This window comes from Rattus rattus, chromosome 2, assembly GCF_011064425.1.
Source record: "Rattus rattus isolate New Zealand chromosome 2, Rrattus_CSIRO_v1, whole genome shotgun sequence".
NCBI lineage: Eukaryota > Metazoa > Chordata > Mammalia > Rodentia > Muridae > Rattus > Rattus rattus.
The window spans coordinates 64,480,382-64,498,027 of NC_046155.1; the positions used below are offsets into that span (position 1 = coordinate 64,480,382).

General features: G+C 43.2%; 1 protein-coding gene across 1 annotated transcript in view; it reads right to left on the minus strand.

The window, feature by feature from the left end:
* Nucleotides 1-739: 739 nt before the first annotated feature.
* The window catches only part of Glrx3 (glutaredoxin 3), a 31,973-nt gene continuing 15,066 nt past the window's right edge, over nt 740-17,646 (minus strand). Inside the window, exons 3-11 of the mRNA XM_032892376.1 lie at nt 14,659-14,733; nt 13,782-13,983; nt 8,389-8,561; nt 8,135-8,196; nt 6,236-6,293; nt 4,745-4,797; nt 3,639-3,678; nt 3,456-3,548; nt 740-1,000 (exon numbers count right to left, since the gene is read on the minus strand). Coding sequence (XP_032748267.1) covers nt 950-1,000; nt 3,456-3,548; nt 3,639-3,678; nt 4,745-4,797; nt 6,236-6,293; nt 8,135-8,196; nt 8,389-8,561; nt 13,782-13,983; nt 14,659-14,733 — 807 coding nt within the window. The 3' untranslated portion in view covers nt 740-949. The remainder of the gene's footprint in view (nt 1,001-3,455; nt 3,549-3,638; nt 3,679-4,744; nt 4,798-6,235; nt 6,294-8,134; nt 8,197-8,388; nt 8,562-13,781; nt 13,984-14,658; nt 14,734-17,646) is intronic.

Here is a 17,646-nt window from a genome sequence, read left to right on the forward strand (position 1 = left end):
TCCAAAGCTTGTGCTGCTCCAACCCCTCTACCTTAAGCAGCAGGACGAAGGTTGAGAGGCAGCAATCACTGAGCTCTGGAGAGGTTGGGTTCACACTCCTCCCCTGACTGCTTTCCTTTCATGCACAGTGCCTCACAGCCCAGATCAGCAGGCCATGATCATTTAAGAACAACACCTCCCCCCCTGCCCCCACAGGCAGCAAATACCCAAAGCCACAGTTGTGAAGTCAGAAAGTAAAAGAAAGGCTTGCACAGCAAAGTTTAATGGGACAAGTATCTCCTATGCACTAGTCGGGGCTCGAAAATGCATTTAAATTTTCCATGGCTTTTAGAATACTCCACCTATTGGAAGGCAAAATGAGCATATTCACTGCAGTGAAGACTGAAAGGTGCTTCTCTTTTGGTCACTACTGCTCCCTCTTCTGGGTGTTGGTGCAAGGTGTTCTGGCTTTGCAATGTATGGGACTCCTCACTGCCAGCAGGATAGTTTGGGTTGCATTTTCCAAGGCTGTGAGGAGCCCTCTGGCCAGTGAGGGGAGCTATTGGACTGGTACAGGAGTTATCTAAGCTCTACAGCACACTGCTTCTAAGAGGCCTTCACTGCTTGATGGTCTTCCCTAATTGCTACAAGAGGGCCCTGTGTTAAGAAAGGGATTTAAAGGAATTAGTGACAGTGACTGTAAGTTACAAAGACGTATGCTATACACACACATCAGTACAAACACACATCCTACACACAGTCGTTTTTAGCTGAATCTGGAGTTTATTGCCTTCTATGCTTCGTGGAAAATGTAACATATGTTTTTTTCAGCACAACTTTGTGAAGCACATTGAGCACAGCTGACTATGTCGCATTTCTACTCTCAGTCCACTTCGCAGGACCAAGTCATCAACTGTTTCACGATAATTAAATACTTCTTGCAGTCCTTGGACACCGTGCTTAACGTTCACTAATTTTCTCCCTTCAGTATAGGCAGCAATTCACCGTTGTCTTTCAGTTCCTAAAAATTAAAAAAAAAAAAGCATGTATAAGTGAGTGAGTGTGTATGGTCATACAAAAAAGAAAGCACCTAAGCAACAAGCGTGTACCTCCGTCTGACATGAAAGGACACACTCAATTAAACCCATACGCTTTTCAACATGCTAACATCTCACACCATAAAACAGAGCACAAGGCTCAGCAGTAGTGTGCGTGTGTGTATGTGTGTGTGTTATCATCAGTGGTTGAATCATCAGCCCTGGGGAGAGCTGGCAAACAATCTCACATTACAAAGTTAAAAGGATGTTCTATACCAATAGATTAGTGAACACAAAACCACTAAGCCCAGGCAGCCAGAGTTCAGGTCCGTAACTGATCAGGTAGCCACAGCAGCATCAGGTCTTCCAAGTTTTCCCCTTACACAAGCTAGCACCGGCTGCAGATTGTACCTAAGCTATGGTGGAAAGTGGATGACTAACTCTACATAGGGAGAATCCTCCCCTCCGAGTCTGTATGGGAGGGAGAGCTTCTCTCTTCTCTGAGAACAGGCAGCTCACACATCTTCGCTAAGCATTTTAAGTCACTCAACCAAGGGTACCAAGTCTAAGAGCTCCTCAGTTCATCTACAGCCTGTCAGCAGCTCACAGACTGAACAAGTTACTGAGTTACTAAGTCAACAAAAAGTACCAGCACTCGAACAGACGCTAACCAGAATTGCCGTATGGAATGTGTACTAATGACAGATGAGAAACTGTACTCTGCAGGGACCACAAAGTGACAGACAGTTCCATGGACTTTCAACAGAAAGTAGGAGCAGCAGCATCAACTTGCAAAGGCATGTGTTCTGAGCAGGGATCATAAAATCATGTAGTTCCCAAAAGGCTCCAACTACTTCCTGGTCTCCCAAGACCCTTTGGCTAAGGCATGGACTGTGAGACATTGAGACAAGAACAGGCTCAAAAGCATCTGGGATCTAAAGACAGTTTGCGACTTAGTAAGATGTCTACCTACATAGGATACTGTGCACCTACATATAAAGTAACAAATGCACACTTACCTAGTTGCTTCAGGGCTCCTAAAAGCTATAGTGCTTTCTTTTCCTCCAGGAATGAGAGCATTTACTAGGAAAACTACATCTCTACCTTATTTTTGTTCCTAATTTTCAAAGTGCCATCACACTCTGCACTTGGCAGGAAATCTGCCTTCATCCCTGATTTCAAGGACTGTTGGCTGGTCTAGAGATTGTCCGTATTATAAGAGCCTTGTTTTTAAAGCTTTTACCTTATAATGTTAACTACATTTAAAAAATTTTTTTCCACTTAAAACTCAGAGAGACAATCAGAAGGCCAGAGGGCAATATCCTGCCCTGGAGAAGGAGCTGCCCTACCATCTGCTGATTCACACCCTCAACTGGCCAAGGTGGAGAGCAGTAAGAGAAGGGCCACAAAAGCTGCAGCTTCCCTCTGTAAGCTTACGGTAACCAGCCCAGCTCATAAACAGTTACTAGCAGTTACTTTGTAGCACGTTTAAAAATGCCAGGTCCATTGCCAGGCACTGGTGGCATATGTCACCACTCAAGAGGCAAAGGTAGACAATTTCTGAGTTAGAGGCCAGCCTGGACTACAGAAGTAGTTCCAGGATAGCCAAGGCTACACAGAGAAACTCTGCCTCAAAAAACTAAAAAGAAATGCCAGGTCCATTTAAAAGACAAGAGAAACTTTTTTCCCCCCTTTTTTTTTTCCGGAGCTGGGGACCGAACCCAGGGCCTTGTGCTTGCTAGGCAAGCACTGTACCACTGAGCTAAATCCCCAACCCCAAGAAACAAGTTTTTTTGACTATCTAATAACCATTTATCAAGTTCCTAACATAAACAGAGCATCAGGAAGGATCTGAAGTGATGCAAGACCAGCTTTGATGGCTCAGACCTGCGATCTCAGAACTGGGAAGGCTGAGACAGACCTCATCCTCAGGCCTGCACCGTTATGGGCGGTTATGGGAAAAGAAAAATGACCCAGAGAAACAATTACAATAACAAAAAATGAAAATGCATAAGAATATTAGAGCAGAGAAGTGTTTCCGGCAGGAAAAATACATTTACAAAAAAAGTTGTGCCCCAAAGGATGGAGATAAAAAGAATTAAATAAGGAAGATACAAGAAAACACAAAGTGACGGGAACCAGGTACCGACAGACAAGAAAACAAGGAAGGAAGCTAGCTGTGTTGTAGTTAGCACATCAGGGGCTTCTGAGGTCATCTAGACACTCGGTCGGCTACAGCGTCTAACTCTCACTGGCAGCTGGCAGCATTCGAAGACTGAGGAAGGCTCGGAGCAGGAGGGAGCATGAGATACTACACCATGAACGAGGCTGGTGTGAGGCTGGTGTGAGGCTGGAGAAGGGAGGAGCCAGGCAACACCAAAGTGGATGCTTAAACACTCACGTATGTCTGTTCCCAGAGTAACAGCAGAAAGCTCCTACCTTGACAATATCCAGTCCTCCAACAAGATCCCCTCTCACATACAGCTGAGGGTAGGTTGGCCAATTTGAGAACTTTTTTAATCCCTGACGCACCTAAGGAAACAACAGAAATCCTGAATCCTTCCCCTCAGACCCTGTGAACAAAGCTAAAACGTGGGAGGAAACAGAGAACCTAGAACTTACTTCTTCATCCTCCAGTATATCAAAAGTCTCATATTCAACCCTGCAAAAGGAGAAAGCATTTTACTAGGTGTTCATTTTAAACAAACAAACAAACAAACAAACAAAAAAAAAACACATAAAATCTACCTAGTGTTTTAATAGGGTCAAGAAAAGCAGTCCAGCGCTAACAGAGCTTTACTCTAGAAAATCTGCTGTAAAGCAAATGGAAATGACTTTTACTGTCAGACTGGTCATTCGAAGACAAAAATCACTGTCTTTTGATGACAACACTAGCTACAGTGGGACCTGCCAAATTTCTCCTAAATGTTTATGGGCACAGTAGAAGACCACGATATCTGTGTGCAGTCAGAGGACAACTTACACGAGGAGTCAATTCTCTCCCTCCAGTATTTGGGTCCCAGGGATCAAACTCGGGGCATTACTCTTGGGGACAAGCACCTTTATCCTCTATACCATCTTGCTGGCCCCAACATTTCTTTACAAAGAGCCATTTTTTTGAAGGTCACATTCAGACTGTGCTATATACTGCCTTCCATCCTGCAACTTCAGATCTACAACTTCAGAAAGCAGGCTATCTATTCAAAGTATGATCAGAACACATATTGTAATTTGAAAAGCAATCATGAAACATTTGAAAATCCAAAAGAACATAAGCTGTGGATCCAAGAAGATGGATTTGGTTTTAACCACAAAAACCAATCAGGGAGTCCCCGCCGGACAATTCCAACCCAGCTCCAACCCAGGAGCAAGCAGAGACTTAGACAGTCCATCCTACTCCACACAAAGCATCCCCAGGACCTGAGTCACAGGCAGCTATGAGATGCCTGAAATGGGTGCTAGGAACGACTCTCATCTTCTTAAATCACTGAACCATCTTTCCAGCTCTGAAAGCACAGACTTCAAATAAAAGCTTAGATTATGTGATAGTCTCCCTGCATTTTTTTATGCATGGTAAGAACAAGGAACTGAAAATTCCTTTTTGGTCTAAGTTAAAGCATTGAAAATACACTATAAAAATTAGAAATGTGTCAATAAATATTATACAAATATGTTTAAACATTAAAACTGAAGTATCAGTAGCAGAATGGAACAAAAGATTTACATACCCAGTACTATTCAGTATTTCCAGAATTTGTTTGCTGAATCCACATTTTGCTTCCTAAATTATATTTAAAAAAAAAAGTACATTGTGCATTTGTTTCCACAGTTAGCGCCCGACCACTCTGTGGGCAGCTCCTGTGCTTCTTCTGTCCCCTCTGTCATCATCCCAAACGACCTTCCCACCGACACTGGCTTTAACCTTTTAAGTCGAGTGACACGCAGCAGCTTAAGATCTGTGTGGTCGGGGTGGTCCCCTACATAAAATGCAGATCACCTACACAGAGTCCCCTGACTCTTTTCCTTACCATATGCAAAATGACAGAGCACAGTTAAGCCAGACCTTTGCATTGCAACACCAGCTATTTGAAGTGACTGAAATCCTACGCGAGTCCCCCAAGCCCCAGCCGTCTGGGGGAAAAAGACTGACAATACACAATAACCTAAAAGCCCCCAGGACACCATTCCCAAGACATACAAACTCTTCCTAGACGGGCACAAGGAATGTGGAGAATCAAAAGTCTGCTTTCAACAGCCATGGAGCCAGAGTACCACTTCATCATTACTACACGTTATCACCATTGTGCGTTGTCCCAGTTACAGAGTCTGTGTCCTAACACAGTGGGGTCTATATGCTAACATTAATATTCGTGTCTCCCTTATTACTTCCATCACACTAGCTACATTAACTAGTTGCTGCTTTAACTAATGGCCTTCCCTGTGTTGATACCATGGCAACCTGAGGTTAAAACAGTCCTATGGCATCAATAGATCCATTCACAAAAAGGCACATGGAAGGCAAGGGTCACCTGCCAAAGGTGGCTTGTCCAGAGCCCGAGCAGCTGCCTCACTCCACTGCCTCAGCTCTCTGAGATTTAGTCTCCTTATCCTGAGAGAAAAGCAAACTGCACAGCTTTGCCTGCCTGAAGTTCAACAGCTGAGGCTCAACTGTTAACTTCAAAGTGTAAGAGAAATGACAGGACTAGCTTTTTGAAATTACCAATCTAATCCCAACACAGGGGAGAATCTGCTTTCACCACTTAATGAGTGCAAGGAAACCTAGCAAACTAATTCAGTATGTACTTTCTTCGGACTACAAGAACCAATCATGCTCCCTCAGAGCACTAAGGCCACTGTCAGGATTTATTTCCTACTCTGTGGACCTAAGGACAAGACCCTCAGGACTACCAGGGACATTCACCTACCCACAGTCCACATCCTCAAAAAAGGTCCTGGCTAAGTGTTGGCAGTGTTGACCACTTCAGCTGACAAAGTTTGGCAGCAGAAAGAAATGCACCCTGCTGAGATGCTGATGATAAAGTCAAGCAAAATGGAGATTACTTTGTTTGATCTCCATAAGCACCAATTAAAGCCTGGATAACTTCCTGATACCACTACAGCTTCATTAGCTAAACCAGAAAAAAAGACTTAACTGTCCCCTTGCTGCAGATGTTAACATCAAAAGAAATTACAAATAAAACCATTTTTGAGTTCTTTACCTGTTTGTTTCCTTTCATAAAGAGCATCACAGAAGCTTTATTGGTCAGCACTTTGAGCCTGAAGAGAGAAAATTGATATAAAATGGCTCAGCTCAATTATTAAACACCACTTCTGCTCTGCTTCATGAGTAGCAGGCATATTTGAGGGATAGCAGGATGACGGCTCACAGCTTTGAGTGGTACTAAACAAGCAAAAGCATTGACACTTTCCTTTATTTCATGCGCTCCCTGAGCCACTGTAAAACATAATATGGCTTTTTAAGGCAACGAATGTTCTTTCAAGTTGCAATTTAAGCCCATCAACTTGTAGTACTAAAAAAATAATAATAACCAATTCAGTAAGGAATTATTCGATGGGGGGCCTGTGTACCGAGCCATCTACCAGTTCCTAAAATGAAGCAGTGAGCACTTCCCATCACGATGGTGCATAACGCTCTGCACACCAGAGCAGGGCAGTGAGCCTAAGAAAGCAAAATCCTAGTCCTCCCCCACACTAACCACGAGCAATAAACAGTCCTTGTTTTAATCTTATATACCAGCTGTCAAAAGCACAATCTAACTTGCTATCCATCAGGAATGTTAATCACCCAAATTTGGAACAAAGATTAAATCTTCAGGAAAAAAATCAGTATACAGACAATGGGTCACATCATTTTCTCTTCACTTTTCTCATGCTGTGGAGGCCGCACAGGTCAAAATCTTGTAGAAGAAAGCTGACTCTGGTCAAGTACACAGATCACACAGTCCATGACACTTACACTTCCAGCCCCTCCACAGGAGCAAAGCTAGCCAAGCCCACTCACCAGATGATCTAGCCACCATGATCTAGCTAAATCATCTCCAGTAATACTCGTCATGTTGCTAGACAGGAGCTCTTTAAATTGCTACCCAAAACATGTAGCTCTAGTCAGGATCTGTGTATGCCTGAAGCAGGGAGAGCCAGGAGCAGCACTTTAGGAAAGAAGATTTGAGGAAGACCGGGCAACTGCAGCAAGGACAGTGTCAGAGGCAATCCAGGGGTATGAAATGCAGAGCCTCCCTAGGAACAGCACAGCCTCAGGGGGCAAGGATATCATGGGCCATGATAAAGAACACAAACAGGCCCGTGTGGTATCCACAACACCACTATCTTCTCATCACAACAGATGATACAGGGTACAGACCAGTGGCATTGGGCCAGCATGACATATATAGAATATTGTTCCTAAGGAGTACTTGGATTAAGTTTAGACAAATGTTCTTTATTAAATACACATAGAAATTCTCAAAATGTGAAATAGCAAGAAAATTACAAACTCAAGGCCCAATAATTGTTGAACTCTGATGCATTTCAAGATAAATTATTTTTAATTAATATAAAAATGTGAATTAATAAATTCACATTTATTACGATAGAATTCCCTTCACATATCCCTCTATACCAAAATCTACCATTTCTACAAGACTTCTAAAGCCGGCTGTAATGCCTCATAAATAGAAAGATGGTTTCACAGCTCCAGAGTCTGCCTGAGTTTTGTGACTATGGCTTAAAGAAGCCTCTGAGAACCCTAGCTTTTCCCATTAAACTCTTACCACATTCTGGGACTGAACACAGCACTTGAGGGGCACACAAAAACAGAGGTGCTATGCTCATACAAAAGAGCAAGAACCAAATAGGACCCTGGACCCACTGAAAGTGACATTTCTACAGTATCAAGTACACTCTTCATAATTGCTAAAACATCTCCTGTCCACACGAGAGCATCCCAAGTTTGCAAGACAAGGTGCTAAGGAACACCACATTATAACCCAAACAGGCAAACACTAAATGTTTGGTGTCTACTCAGAACAATGCCTTAACAGGATTTGTAGACTGTTAAGATAGACAGAGCACACTGCTGTCAGATTTCTAGCACTTACCTTTCCTCTAACTTGGGTGCTTTGGGACAAATTGTATCTAGTTCTTCTGATGCTTCCAGCTCCTGAAAGAAGCACATTGTGACAACATAAACCACCACGACCAGCCCCACTGTGGCATACTGACAAATGTCTATCAGAAATACTGAGTTCTCATTAGTAAATCCTGAGGTACAATAAGAAATATGTGCTTTCAATTTATTACAACGCTTTAGAAAAGGGTGCTCTAAACAAAGTATCTTTATGAAGAATCTAACCTTAATTATGTCAAGTCCTCCTATGAGCTCTCCAGAAACATAGAGCTGAGGATAGGTGGGCCAATTAGAGTATGTTTTGAGCCCCTGTCGAACTTCTTCATCTGAGAAGATATCAAAACTGCTGAACTGAATATTGTGTTTGTGAAGGATTTCCACCATCTGCTTGCTAAAACCTGCAACAGAACAAGAACAGAGATTCAGCATCTCCCGCATACCATGCCACCCTTGCCTGCGTAGTGACTGAATCAGCATAACTGGATAATATAAGACAAAGTAAATACTAAAAATTCGGTTGACCTAGAGCCTCACACAGAGCATAATTACAGTGAAGTGTGTGCTTATCAAAGCTGCCCTTTAACTGGAGGCACAGCATCGTCTGTCAAAGAGCAGAACCAAGAAAGCCTACCACAGACTCCACCCTGACAGTGACAAAGCCTCTATGGCTGCTCCCTCTCACTCACCAGCTGACCAGGAACCTAAAACAGCGGTTTTCACCACTGGTTGGCCACAGTGAGACCCAAGTGCAGTCCCTCCCTCCCTCACTCTCTCCCTCCTTCCCTCCCTCCTTACTACTCTAGCAAGCCTGTCCGTGCGCACACTTCTGCAGGTGCTTCTCATTTCACCTCTGAGTAGGGTAATGGGAATCAGAATCAGAGGAGCTCTCTTTGGGTCTGAAATCAGCAATCCAGTCAATGTTAAACCATCTTTGTTGTCACATGTAAACTGTTTGTAGACTGAGGTCTTTCCTTCTCAGCTTTTGTTATGACTCGACAGATTCTTTGCTAAAACTATCTACATTCCCTTTACTGTGTAGGATGACAGTTTTCTTTAAGCTACACTATAGTGGCAAATGTGTCCTAGGAATTTAGAATTTGGTGAAGCCATCTTCTTCCAGGGTTCTCATCAGTCTTATGAACCTATCAGTATAGGCTGAAAAACTGTCACTTTTCTTCCCAGATGCTAATTCTTACCAAAAATCAGAACCACCTTCCTCTTTCTCACTTCACCATTCTTTGAAAGATACTCTTACTTCACTGGAATGTAAACTATTCTTCAAGATTTCCCCACATCAGCAATTATTTTCAAATAAAAACAAATCATGACATTCAGTATAAGAGGAACTGCAATGGTCTTACCTGACGTCACCCAAAAGTACATTTACTACTAAGAACATGGATCAGAGCTGAGCTCCAAAAGCTTCCCAGCTCTGCCGTTTGCTGAGATGAAGCACTAGGAGGAGTGTGCAGCACATAAGCTGCTTTTCCTACAACTGAAGTGTGGCGTTCATGCACAGCCTGAAGTCAAACACTGTTTCTGAATGTTTTCACTCATCTGGGAGTTCATTAGTAAACAGCTAACGGCTGACTGCTGATGGTTATTCTGTTCCCAATATATTAGCTCGTTTCTACTGTAACTGGCTGAGAAAAGGCTTTATTTTGGCTTTAGGCAATTACATGCAGACTAGAAAGATTGATTGGTAGGGTTTCATTTTTAAGGGTTAAAGTGGCAGACTGGAAATGTTATGCTTAAGGATAAAGTAGTAATAAGGCTTTATTCTAATAACAAAATATTTATACACTCCAGAAGAAAAATGCATGCATGTAACAGAAACACTTAAAAGTTTAAAAAAAAAATCTCATTTACCACGAAATCACCATTTCTATGTGCAGTCATTTCCACTTGTGACATGAGTAATAAGCCTAACTGCCACCTTTAATAACTACCGAAAGCAGACCCTAAGAGCATTTCTGCACTTGTGCTTTGCATCCGACTCTCAACACTCCACAGCCAAACATCTACCAGAGCTTTACCTGAAATGGCTATGAGTCCCCAATAACCTTGTTACCCTGCTAAAGATGCTGGATGATTAAAAACTTCCTTGAAAGTAAGCAAGTTCTCTTCCTACCAGTATGAGAAGCCAGAGCGGCATCTTACACCTGTGCTTGTAAGTCACCATAAATTCTGCAGATGGAGTCTATAAGGAAAGCATAAGGTGCGGCTGTGGCCTGTATTGGTTCTAGAACAGACAAGCTCTGGAAATAGTTTCCCACTTTCTAGGATATGAAGTGCAAATGTAAGTTTTCTGGGTAACACAAGCGAGGTCAGGGCCACCAATTCAAATGCAAATATAACCCTACTCCACAACAGATGCCGAGACACAAGCAGAGTAGTTTGAGTGGCAGAGTTCTCTCAAAAGCAACTGCTTCGTGAGAGAAACCTCAAGACCAAAGAGATGGCCCAAAGGGGCTAACCCACACTCATCAATGGTGTGGCAGTACAGAGCACAGACAATTATGCGCTAGGCAGCTCACTTCTGTTTCCCAAAGACAGGAGATGGAAGGTGAAGAGAGTGCACAGCCCTGCACAGAAAGCAGAGGAGGTGACCGGGAGACCCCAGGCACAGGTTTTCGGCTGACCCGACACGGACACTCCATTACGGACTTTCCAATGTGCCAGGAAGGAAGACACATAACACGAAACCAAATGTCAGGGAAAGGGCGCTTACTAGGACTGTTAGAAAAGTTACAAAGATGGCACCAAAAAGAACTGGCAGTTAACCCTTAATGCGCTAACAATCTTTTTCTTTACTTTTTTTTTTTAATCAGCCAGTAGCTAAAAATCTTTTTTATTGTTCTAAAATATCTAAATTTTCTTTTTATTCTATTTGTCGTCAGAATGTCACAACATTTAAAAAAAAATCCTCAAAAAATAGGTCATAAATTCAGTTTAGAGAAATAGACTATTTCTAAATAAGCCAAACTTAGAAAAACAAGTAACATATTTTCCTTTGTATGCAGAAACTAGATTTAAAATTGTGTTTGTGCCTTAGTGTCAGTGTATGAGTACCTGTTTGTATACAGATGTCCACAAGCATGTCCCCATGAAGAAGCACCAGCTCTGACAGTGGGAAACAGAGGGGTGAGATACCGGGAACAAGAAAGCAGCAGAGCTGGGGGTTGGGGATTTAGCTCAGTGGTAGAGCGCTTGCCTAGGAAGCGCAAGGCCCTGGGTTCGGTCCCCAGCTCCGGGGGGAAAAAAAAAAGAAAGAAAGAAAGCAGCAGAGCTGACAGAGGAAGGAAGAGAACCAACTGGAACCAGAAGAGGCTTCAGACGGTGGGGGAGGGGCAACGATCCTATCACAGTCCAATGTATGCTAACCTAAAAGTTCATTTCTAAAAATGACTATTTCTGTTTGTCACTAATGTGTTTGAAAAATTAGAAAGTCCCTGCACTGAAAGACTTTCGGTGACAATCCCCATCCCAGCCCTCCAGAGCAACTGAAAGACAAGGTACTTGTAATATCTGATTTGTACCCCGTTCCTAAGCAGGGCCAACTTCAATGGCAGGGCTAAAGCCAGCAAGTGACACAAAACCCCTACCTCTGCTGCCTGGTAACATTTGCCAGCCAATTTTGCCTCCTGCCAATCTCACTAAATTATCAGAAGATTTACAGAGTGGTACTGTTGAATTTCAAAAGCGAATAGGGTATTAGATAGACAGTCTGCTGTGTATAACCTGCCATGGAGGTTTACCCATATTTTACAGGCCTTCCTACTGTCCTTTAGACTGGAATAAGATAAGTCCTTATCTAGACAACATGAAGCACCAAAGAGGGCAATAATTCCAACCCTCATTAAAAATAAAGTAACAAAAAAAGCACCATGAAGACTACCTGTTCCCTGTCACTACTTAACTCAAGGGCAGACCCAGCAAGCTTGCAAGGCTGACTCAAAAGGACACTCACTGCCTGGGAGATCTTTCAGGCAGAACTAAGAGAGAAAGGCATCTCTTCTTCATCTCTTAATAGAGCTTACCAAGACCCTTTACTGTTAGAAGTGGACTGTTTCCTGACCACAGAGGAGTTTAGAAGGGAGCACACTCAGAATGGCACATGGCTCTTTCCAGTCACACTGGACACACAGGAATCCTGTCAACAGCACACCCGACTTTACTGCCACCCATCTTAATAAATCCCCTCTAGTGCAGCTGAAATAAATACCCTTAGAGTCTCAATAGAATCATCAAAAGGCATTAAAAACTCAATTATGTAGCATAATAATGTTGTAGTAGGCACAGTAAAAAGAAAACAACATAAGCTCAATACCAGAGGGTCAAATAATTACAAAACTTATTTAAGGGTAAAATTACAAGCACCCTCATGTACAGAAAGTACATGTGCCTATAAGACAAGACTCAGTGGTCTACTAACAGCTATCCTCTATCTAGAAGTGACAGCAGTGGGTGAAAAATGTCATCACACAAGAACAAGAGGGGAAGCAGGAAGACAGAGCAGACTCAGGCCCTAATGAAAGCCCTCAAGCCGTTAAATTATAAAATCTAAACAAAAAGATGAGAAGGAGGCTGCCAAGAAAGAAACTGTTCAGAGCGAACTACACAGGCCAGAGATACTCGGGAGATAAAAAGTGCTTCCACACAACCATCAAGACTGGAGTAGTATCCCAGCACGCACATAACCCATGAGTCAGTACACAATTATAACTCCAGCTTCCAGAGGATGGAGACAAGAATACGACTGGGGCTTGCCAGCCTAGCAGGTTCCAGACATTGCCTCAAATGATGGGTGCAATCTGACAAAGAACCTCCAATGTCCTCCTGGCACAGGCATGCCAGGAGAGGGACAACCCAGACACACACACACACACACACACACACACACACACACACACACACACACACACACACACACACACTCTCTCTCTCTCTCTCTCTCTCTCTCACACACACACACACACACACACACACACACACACACACACACACACACACACTCTCTCTCTCTCTCAGGGCACACACACACACACACCAGAGGGGCTACAGGGCTGCTAAGAGTGCTTGTACTTGACCCAGAGGCTAAGAGTGCTTGTACTGGTTGTTCTTGCAGAGGACCCAGGTCTCACTCTCAGCACCCATGTTGACAACCACTTCTACTTGCAGCTCTAGAGAATCCAACATCCTCTTCTAGCCTCTTTGGACCTACATGCTATGCTCACATACAAAGAGACACACACACATACAAAGACATACATACATATACACACACATTTAAAAAGAAACCTTCATAGGCCAAAGACCCATTAACAGAGATAGCAATATGACAGGTAGCTGGAACCTAATCCCTCCCAGCTCCACTGCCATGTGAGCAAGTTATGTTTGTAGCTGAGGACTCAGATGGGAAACACAGACAGCCTGAACCCGATGATTTCCAAAGAACCCTGCTCTAGCTCCCATGTCCTCCAAATATATAGTCACTGGCAGCTATCAATGACTTGTATGACGACACAGGGACGTGTAACCAGCCTAACTCTATGCACGTTAAGAGCACCCATGCAGGCAAGGTCATTCTGTTCCAATCATCAGGATCAGCTTCTTACCACAGCGTGGTTCCTGAGGTGTTCCCTTCATGAAGAGCATGCAGGGGGCAGCGTGAGTCAGCTTTTTCAGGCGAAGGTTGAGATCTTCTTTAACATGTTCATTAGTACTAGGAGGAAAGGATCCACTAGACACGTGTCGCTGGACTTTTTTGGTCAACTCTGGGGCATGTGCACCATCTAACCGGTCGACTTTCTGAGAATTCTAAAGTTTGAAATGTCATTTAGAATAAAGTGGCGTTTCCTCACATCGTCTACACATCTCTACCAGACTCCGAGGTTACGGGAAGGACCCACAGCTCTAGCTCCTGTTTAAAGGTCTCCCTGTTGTTGCTGAAGTGAGAGTCTGACCAGCAGCTGCTTGCTCTGCTTCTCACTTAGAAACACTATTTTGGAGCATGCTGGGGAAACAGACATCTCAAAGTAAGCCCAGCGTGATAGACCTACTCAACACAAATGAAGTTCTGGAGAGCTGTGCTAAGTGGTAATAATACCCATGGGTGCCCTGAAGCACAGATTTGCACTCGATTCCCAAGGAGTCATTAATCAACTAGAACCAGCCAGATGTCTCCTTACATCCAGGCACATGTCCTCAATAACCCACTTCAAACCTGGGTCAGGGAGTGCGAGTCGGTAGGAGAAGACTGGATTCTGGTCAGGAGGCTCCAGTTCTAGTTGTGAGCTGCCCACTGCCCACGGCAAGCAACCAGCATGGTCTTCATCAGTGAGAAAAAAGAGAGTACCAGAAAAAGGTACAAGGCCAGGAGCAACCAAGGCGGCCAGGAGAGGATAAAAGAATCGAGACACACAATCCCATGAGCCTCCTGGATTCCCATGAGCCTCCTGGGTGGACCGTCCCTGGGGCCTCCTTCATCCTTACCTTGAAGAACAGGAAGGTGGGAACAGAACTAATTTCATATTTTTCAGATACTTCAGGAACAGCTTCGGCTTCCAGCTTTAAAAACAAAAGAACCCAAGCTTCATTATCACTGGTTCCTTTTCTACTTTGCTATGTAAATCATTTCACATGCACTGTCCCTTCAAGTCCAGGTACTTTAAGACTACAGGACAAAAGTTTATGACACATTTACATTTAAATGAGACTCACTGGGCTGCCATGTCATCCACGGAGTCTGCAGTGTCAAAACAGGTTCAGAGGTTTTTATTTTGTTGCACATTTCAAAAGATGCCTGGAGGCTGTGAATAAAATTTTTGGTGCACTAGTGACCTAGTAAATTTTCAATCATATGCAGCTACTACTATATTGAAATCCATAAATCACTGACCCCAGTTATGTCATGATTACAGTGCTTATTTTCTGCCCACAGCAATCCTTGCTGTTTGCTCTATTGACTAATTTCAAGAGGCAGTACATCATGACTGACAGTTGCAGCTTTCTGCAAATTATGAAGCAAAAAGGAGTATTTCTTCAATAAACTATTGATGTCTGATGAATTTTACTTTTAACCCCTGCATGGCTGCTGAACACTATGCAAACAAACAGCCTGCTAGGTTGCTTGCACTCCAGTCTAGTCAAACATGTAAACTCATTTTGACTAAGATGACTATATCGGGTCTGATCATTTCCTTGGGGCCCCTCATCAAACATGGTATGATGTGGTATCTGGCACATGGGTTTCGAACAGACTTAGAAACACAATTTCTAGATAATTAGAACACAATTACTGTAAAATATTTACGTAGGTCTTTATAAATATCCTTTGAGGGAAAACCAAGATATATTATATTTTTCTCTCATAGGACTGTCAATTTAATATAAACTTTTAGAAACCAATAAAAACCTGTATTCACATTATACCTATAGGAAATAAAATTTATTGATAAATTATATTGTTAAATGTGTTTAAAATATATATACTGAATTTCTCCAAGAGTGAGATTTCCACTGGGCTTGAAATGTGATTTTTGCCTCTGCTATAGCCAGGCAGGCTACCTGTGCTGTCCTGGCGGGCAGAGGCACTGTCCAGCCTGATGTCTCATGTGGCCTCGCTCACCCGTGGGCTCACCTGTTCTCAGACTTTGTTTAAAGAGGACACTTTTAGTGCCTTCACAAATGTTTTTAATTGTTTCTATTTTTCAAATGTACTTAAAGAGAGACCAGACTGACAAAAATATTTTGAACAAACTATAGCTTTAGAAATGTATGTGCTATTTTTTTCCTTAGGGGCAGTTCCATACTCAGACCAATGATGCCCATGATGTCACCCAATAGCTGACCCTTGTTCAACTCTCTGATCAGCTGAGCATTGCTCAGAACGAGACCCTACCTGCCATATAGCTGAGCAACACTAAGAAGAAACATGTTCCTTGACCAGAACAAAAACACCCTAACTCTTAACACAGGCCTACATATGTTAACTACATTTCTGCTGCCATTCCTGACCGAGGATCAACTAAAAGTGCCTCCCCTCAAATCAGCTTCCAGAAGACTAGCTCTTCCTCATAGAGGCAATGGGGACACACAAACACACAGAAAAGGTGATGGGATTTCCACTACAGCCATAAAGTTCTCCAAAACATCACCATCTGATGTCCTAACACCTTTGTAGAGCTGGGGTAGAATTTGTCTGGCATGCCTGTGGGCCTGTGTTCGGTCCCTAGCATCACAGAAAGGAACCTTTGCAACACTCAAAATTCTTTAAAAATATGGCACCAGCAGAGTATAATGGTCTTCGTAATAAAAACAGAAAATAGTTTAAATGACCTTCATTTATGTACAAGAGCTCAAAGCTATCTTTCATGAACACCGGTTCCATACTATGAGCCCTTCTACAAACTAGATGAATAAACTTAATAACCTTAAAAACCATCATTTGTGGACACACCTATAAGAGTGTTTCACCCAACAAGAAGCAGACTGAGCAAGGAAGACTCATCTGTCCTCAAACTCCAAGGCCTCAACAGAACAACAACAACAACAACAAACCAACAAAGGAAATGTGAGTTCATGCTCTTCTCAGGCTGGAACACCTATCTCTGACCCCTGGAATAAGAACCCCGAGTTATTGAGTCTTTGTGCTCCTCCCTGCTCTACACTATCCGCTCCTTGGTCACAGGCCTCTGGCAGACTACACAACAGCACCCCTGCTTCTCCAGCTTAAGAGACTTCTAAAGCTCTTCAATGAGGTGAGCAGATTCCTATAACAAATCTCCTTACTTATCTTTATCTCCATGTTCCAAAGGCTGTTTCCCTGGACAAGCCTGGCTGATGTAAAAGGTAACGTGGGTGACATAATCAGATTCAGAGAAATAACAGTTCTGAAACGAAGCCTAAATATAAAATTTGTGCTTCTGTCATTATGCCACATGCAGCTTTCTACTGCTACAGTCAGAAGAAAGACTGTGCTTTAGGGACTGGTTTACCCACACTGCATCTTCACAATGCCTCTGCTGGGAACTGAGCTCTTAGAGCCTTCCCATGGTGTGCCTGTGAGAAGGAGAGACAGGAGAGAACATGGCAGGCAGGCAGGGAGGGAGCTCCTCCTTCATTGTGGGAGGTCTGAGATAGGGGTTCCCTACGTAGTCTTGGCTGCCTAGAACTTGCTATGTAGAACAGATGGCCTCAAATTCAGATCATTGAAAACAGAGACTCAGATCCGTCTGCCTGAGTGCTGGGATTAGAGGTGTGTGCCAACACGCCCAGCAGGGTCCTCACTCTCAGACTCCATTTTACAGGTCAGTGACATCATCAAATGGCTCACAGCTGAGAGTCACTCTAAGCTAGATAACGCCTGGGGTTTAGTACACTGAGTCACTTATTTACTCCTGGTAATAGCTAGCACTACCATCTCAGTTACTTCATACAGAGCAACTGTGCAAACATTTGGAAAGTAGCATAAACTCTAAC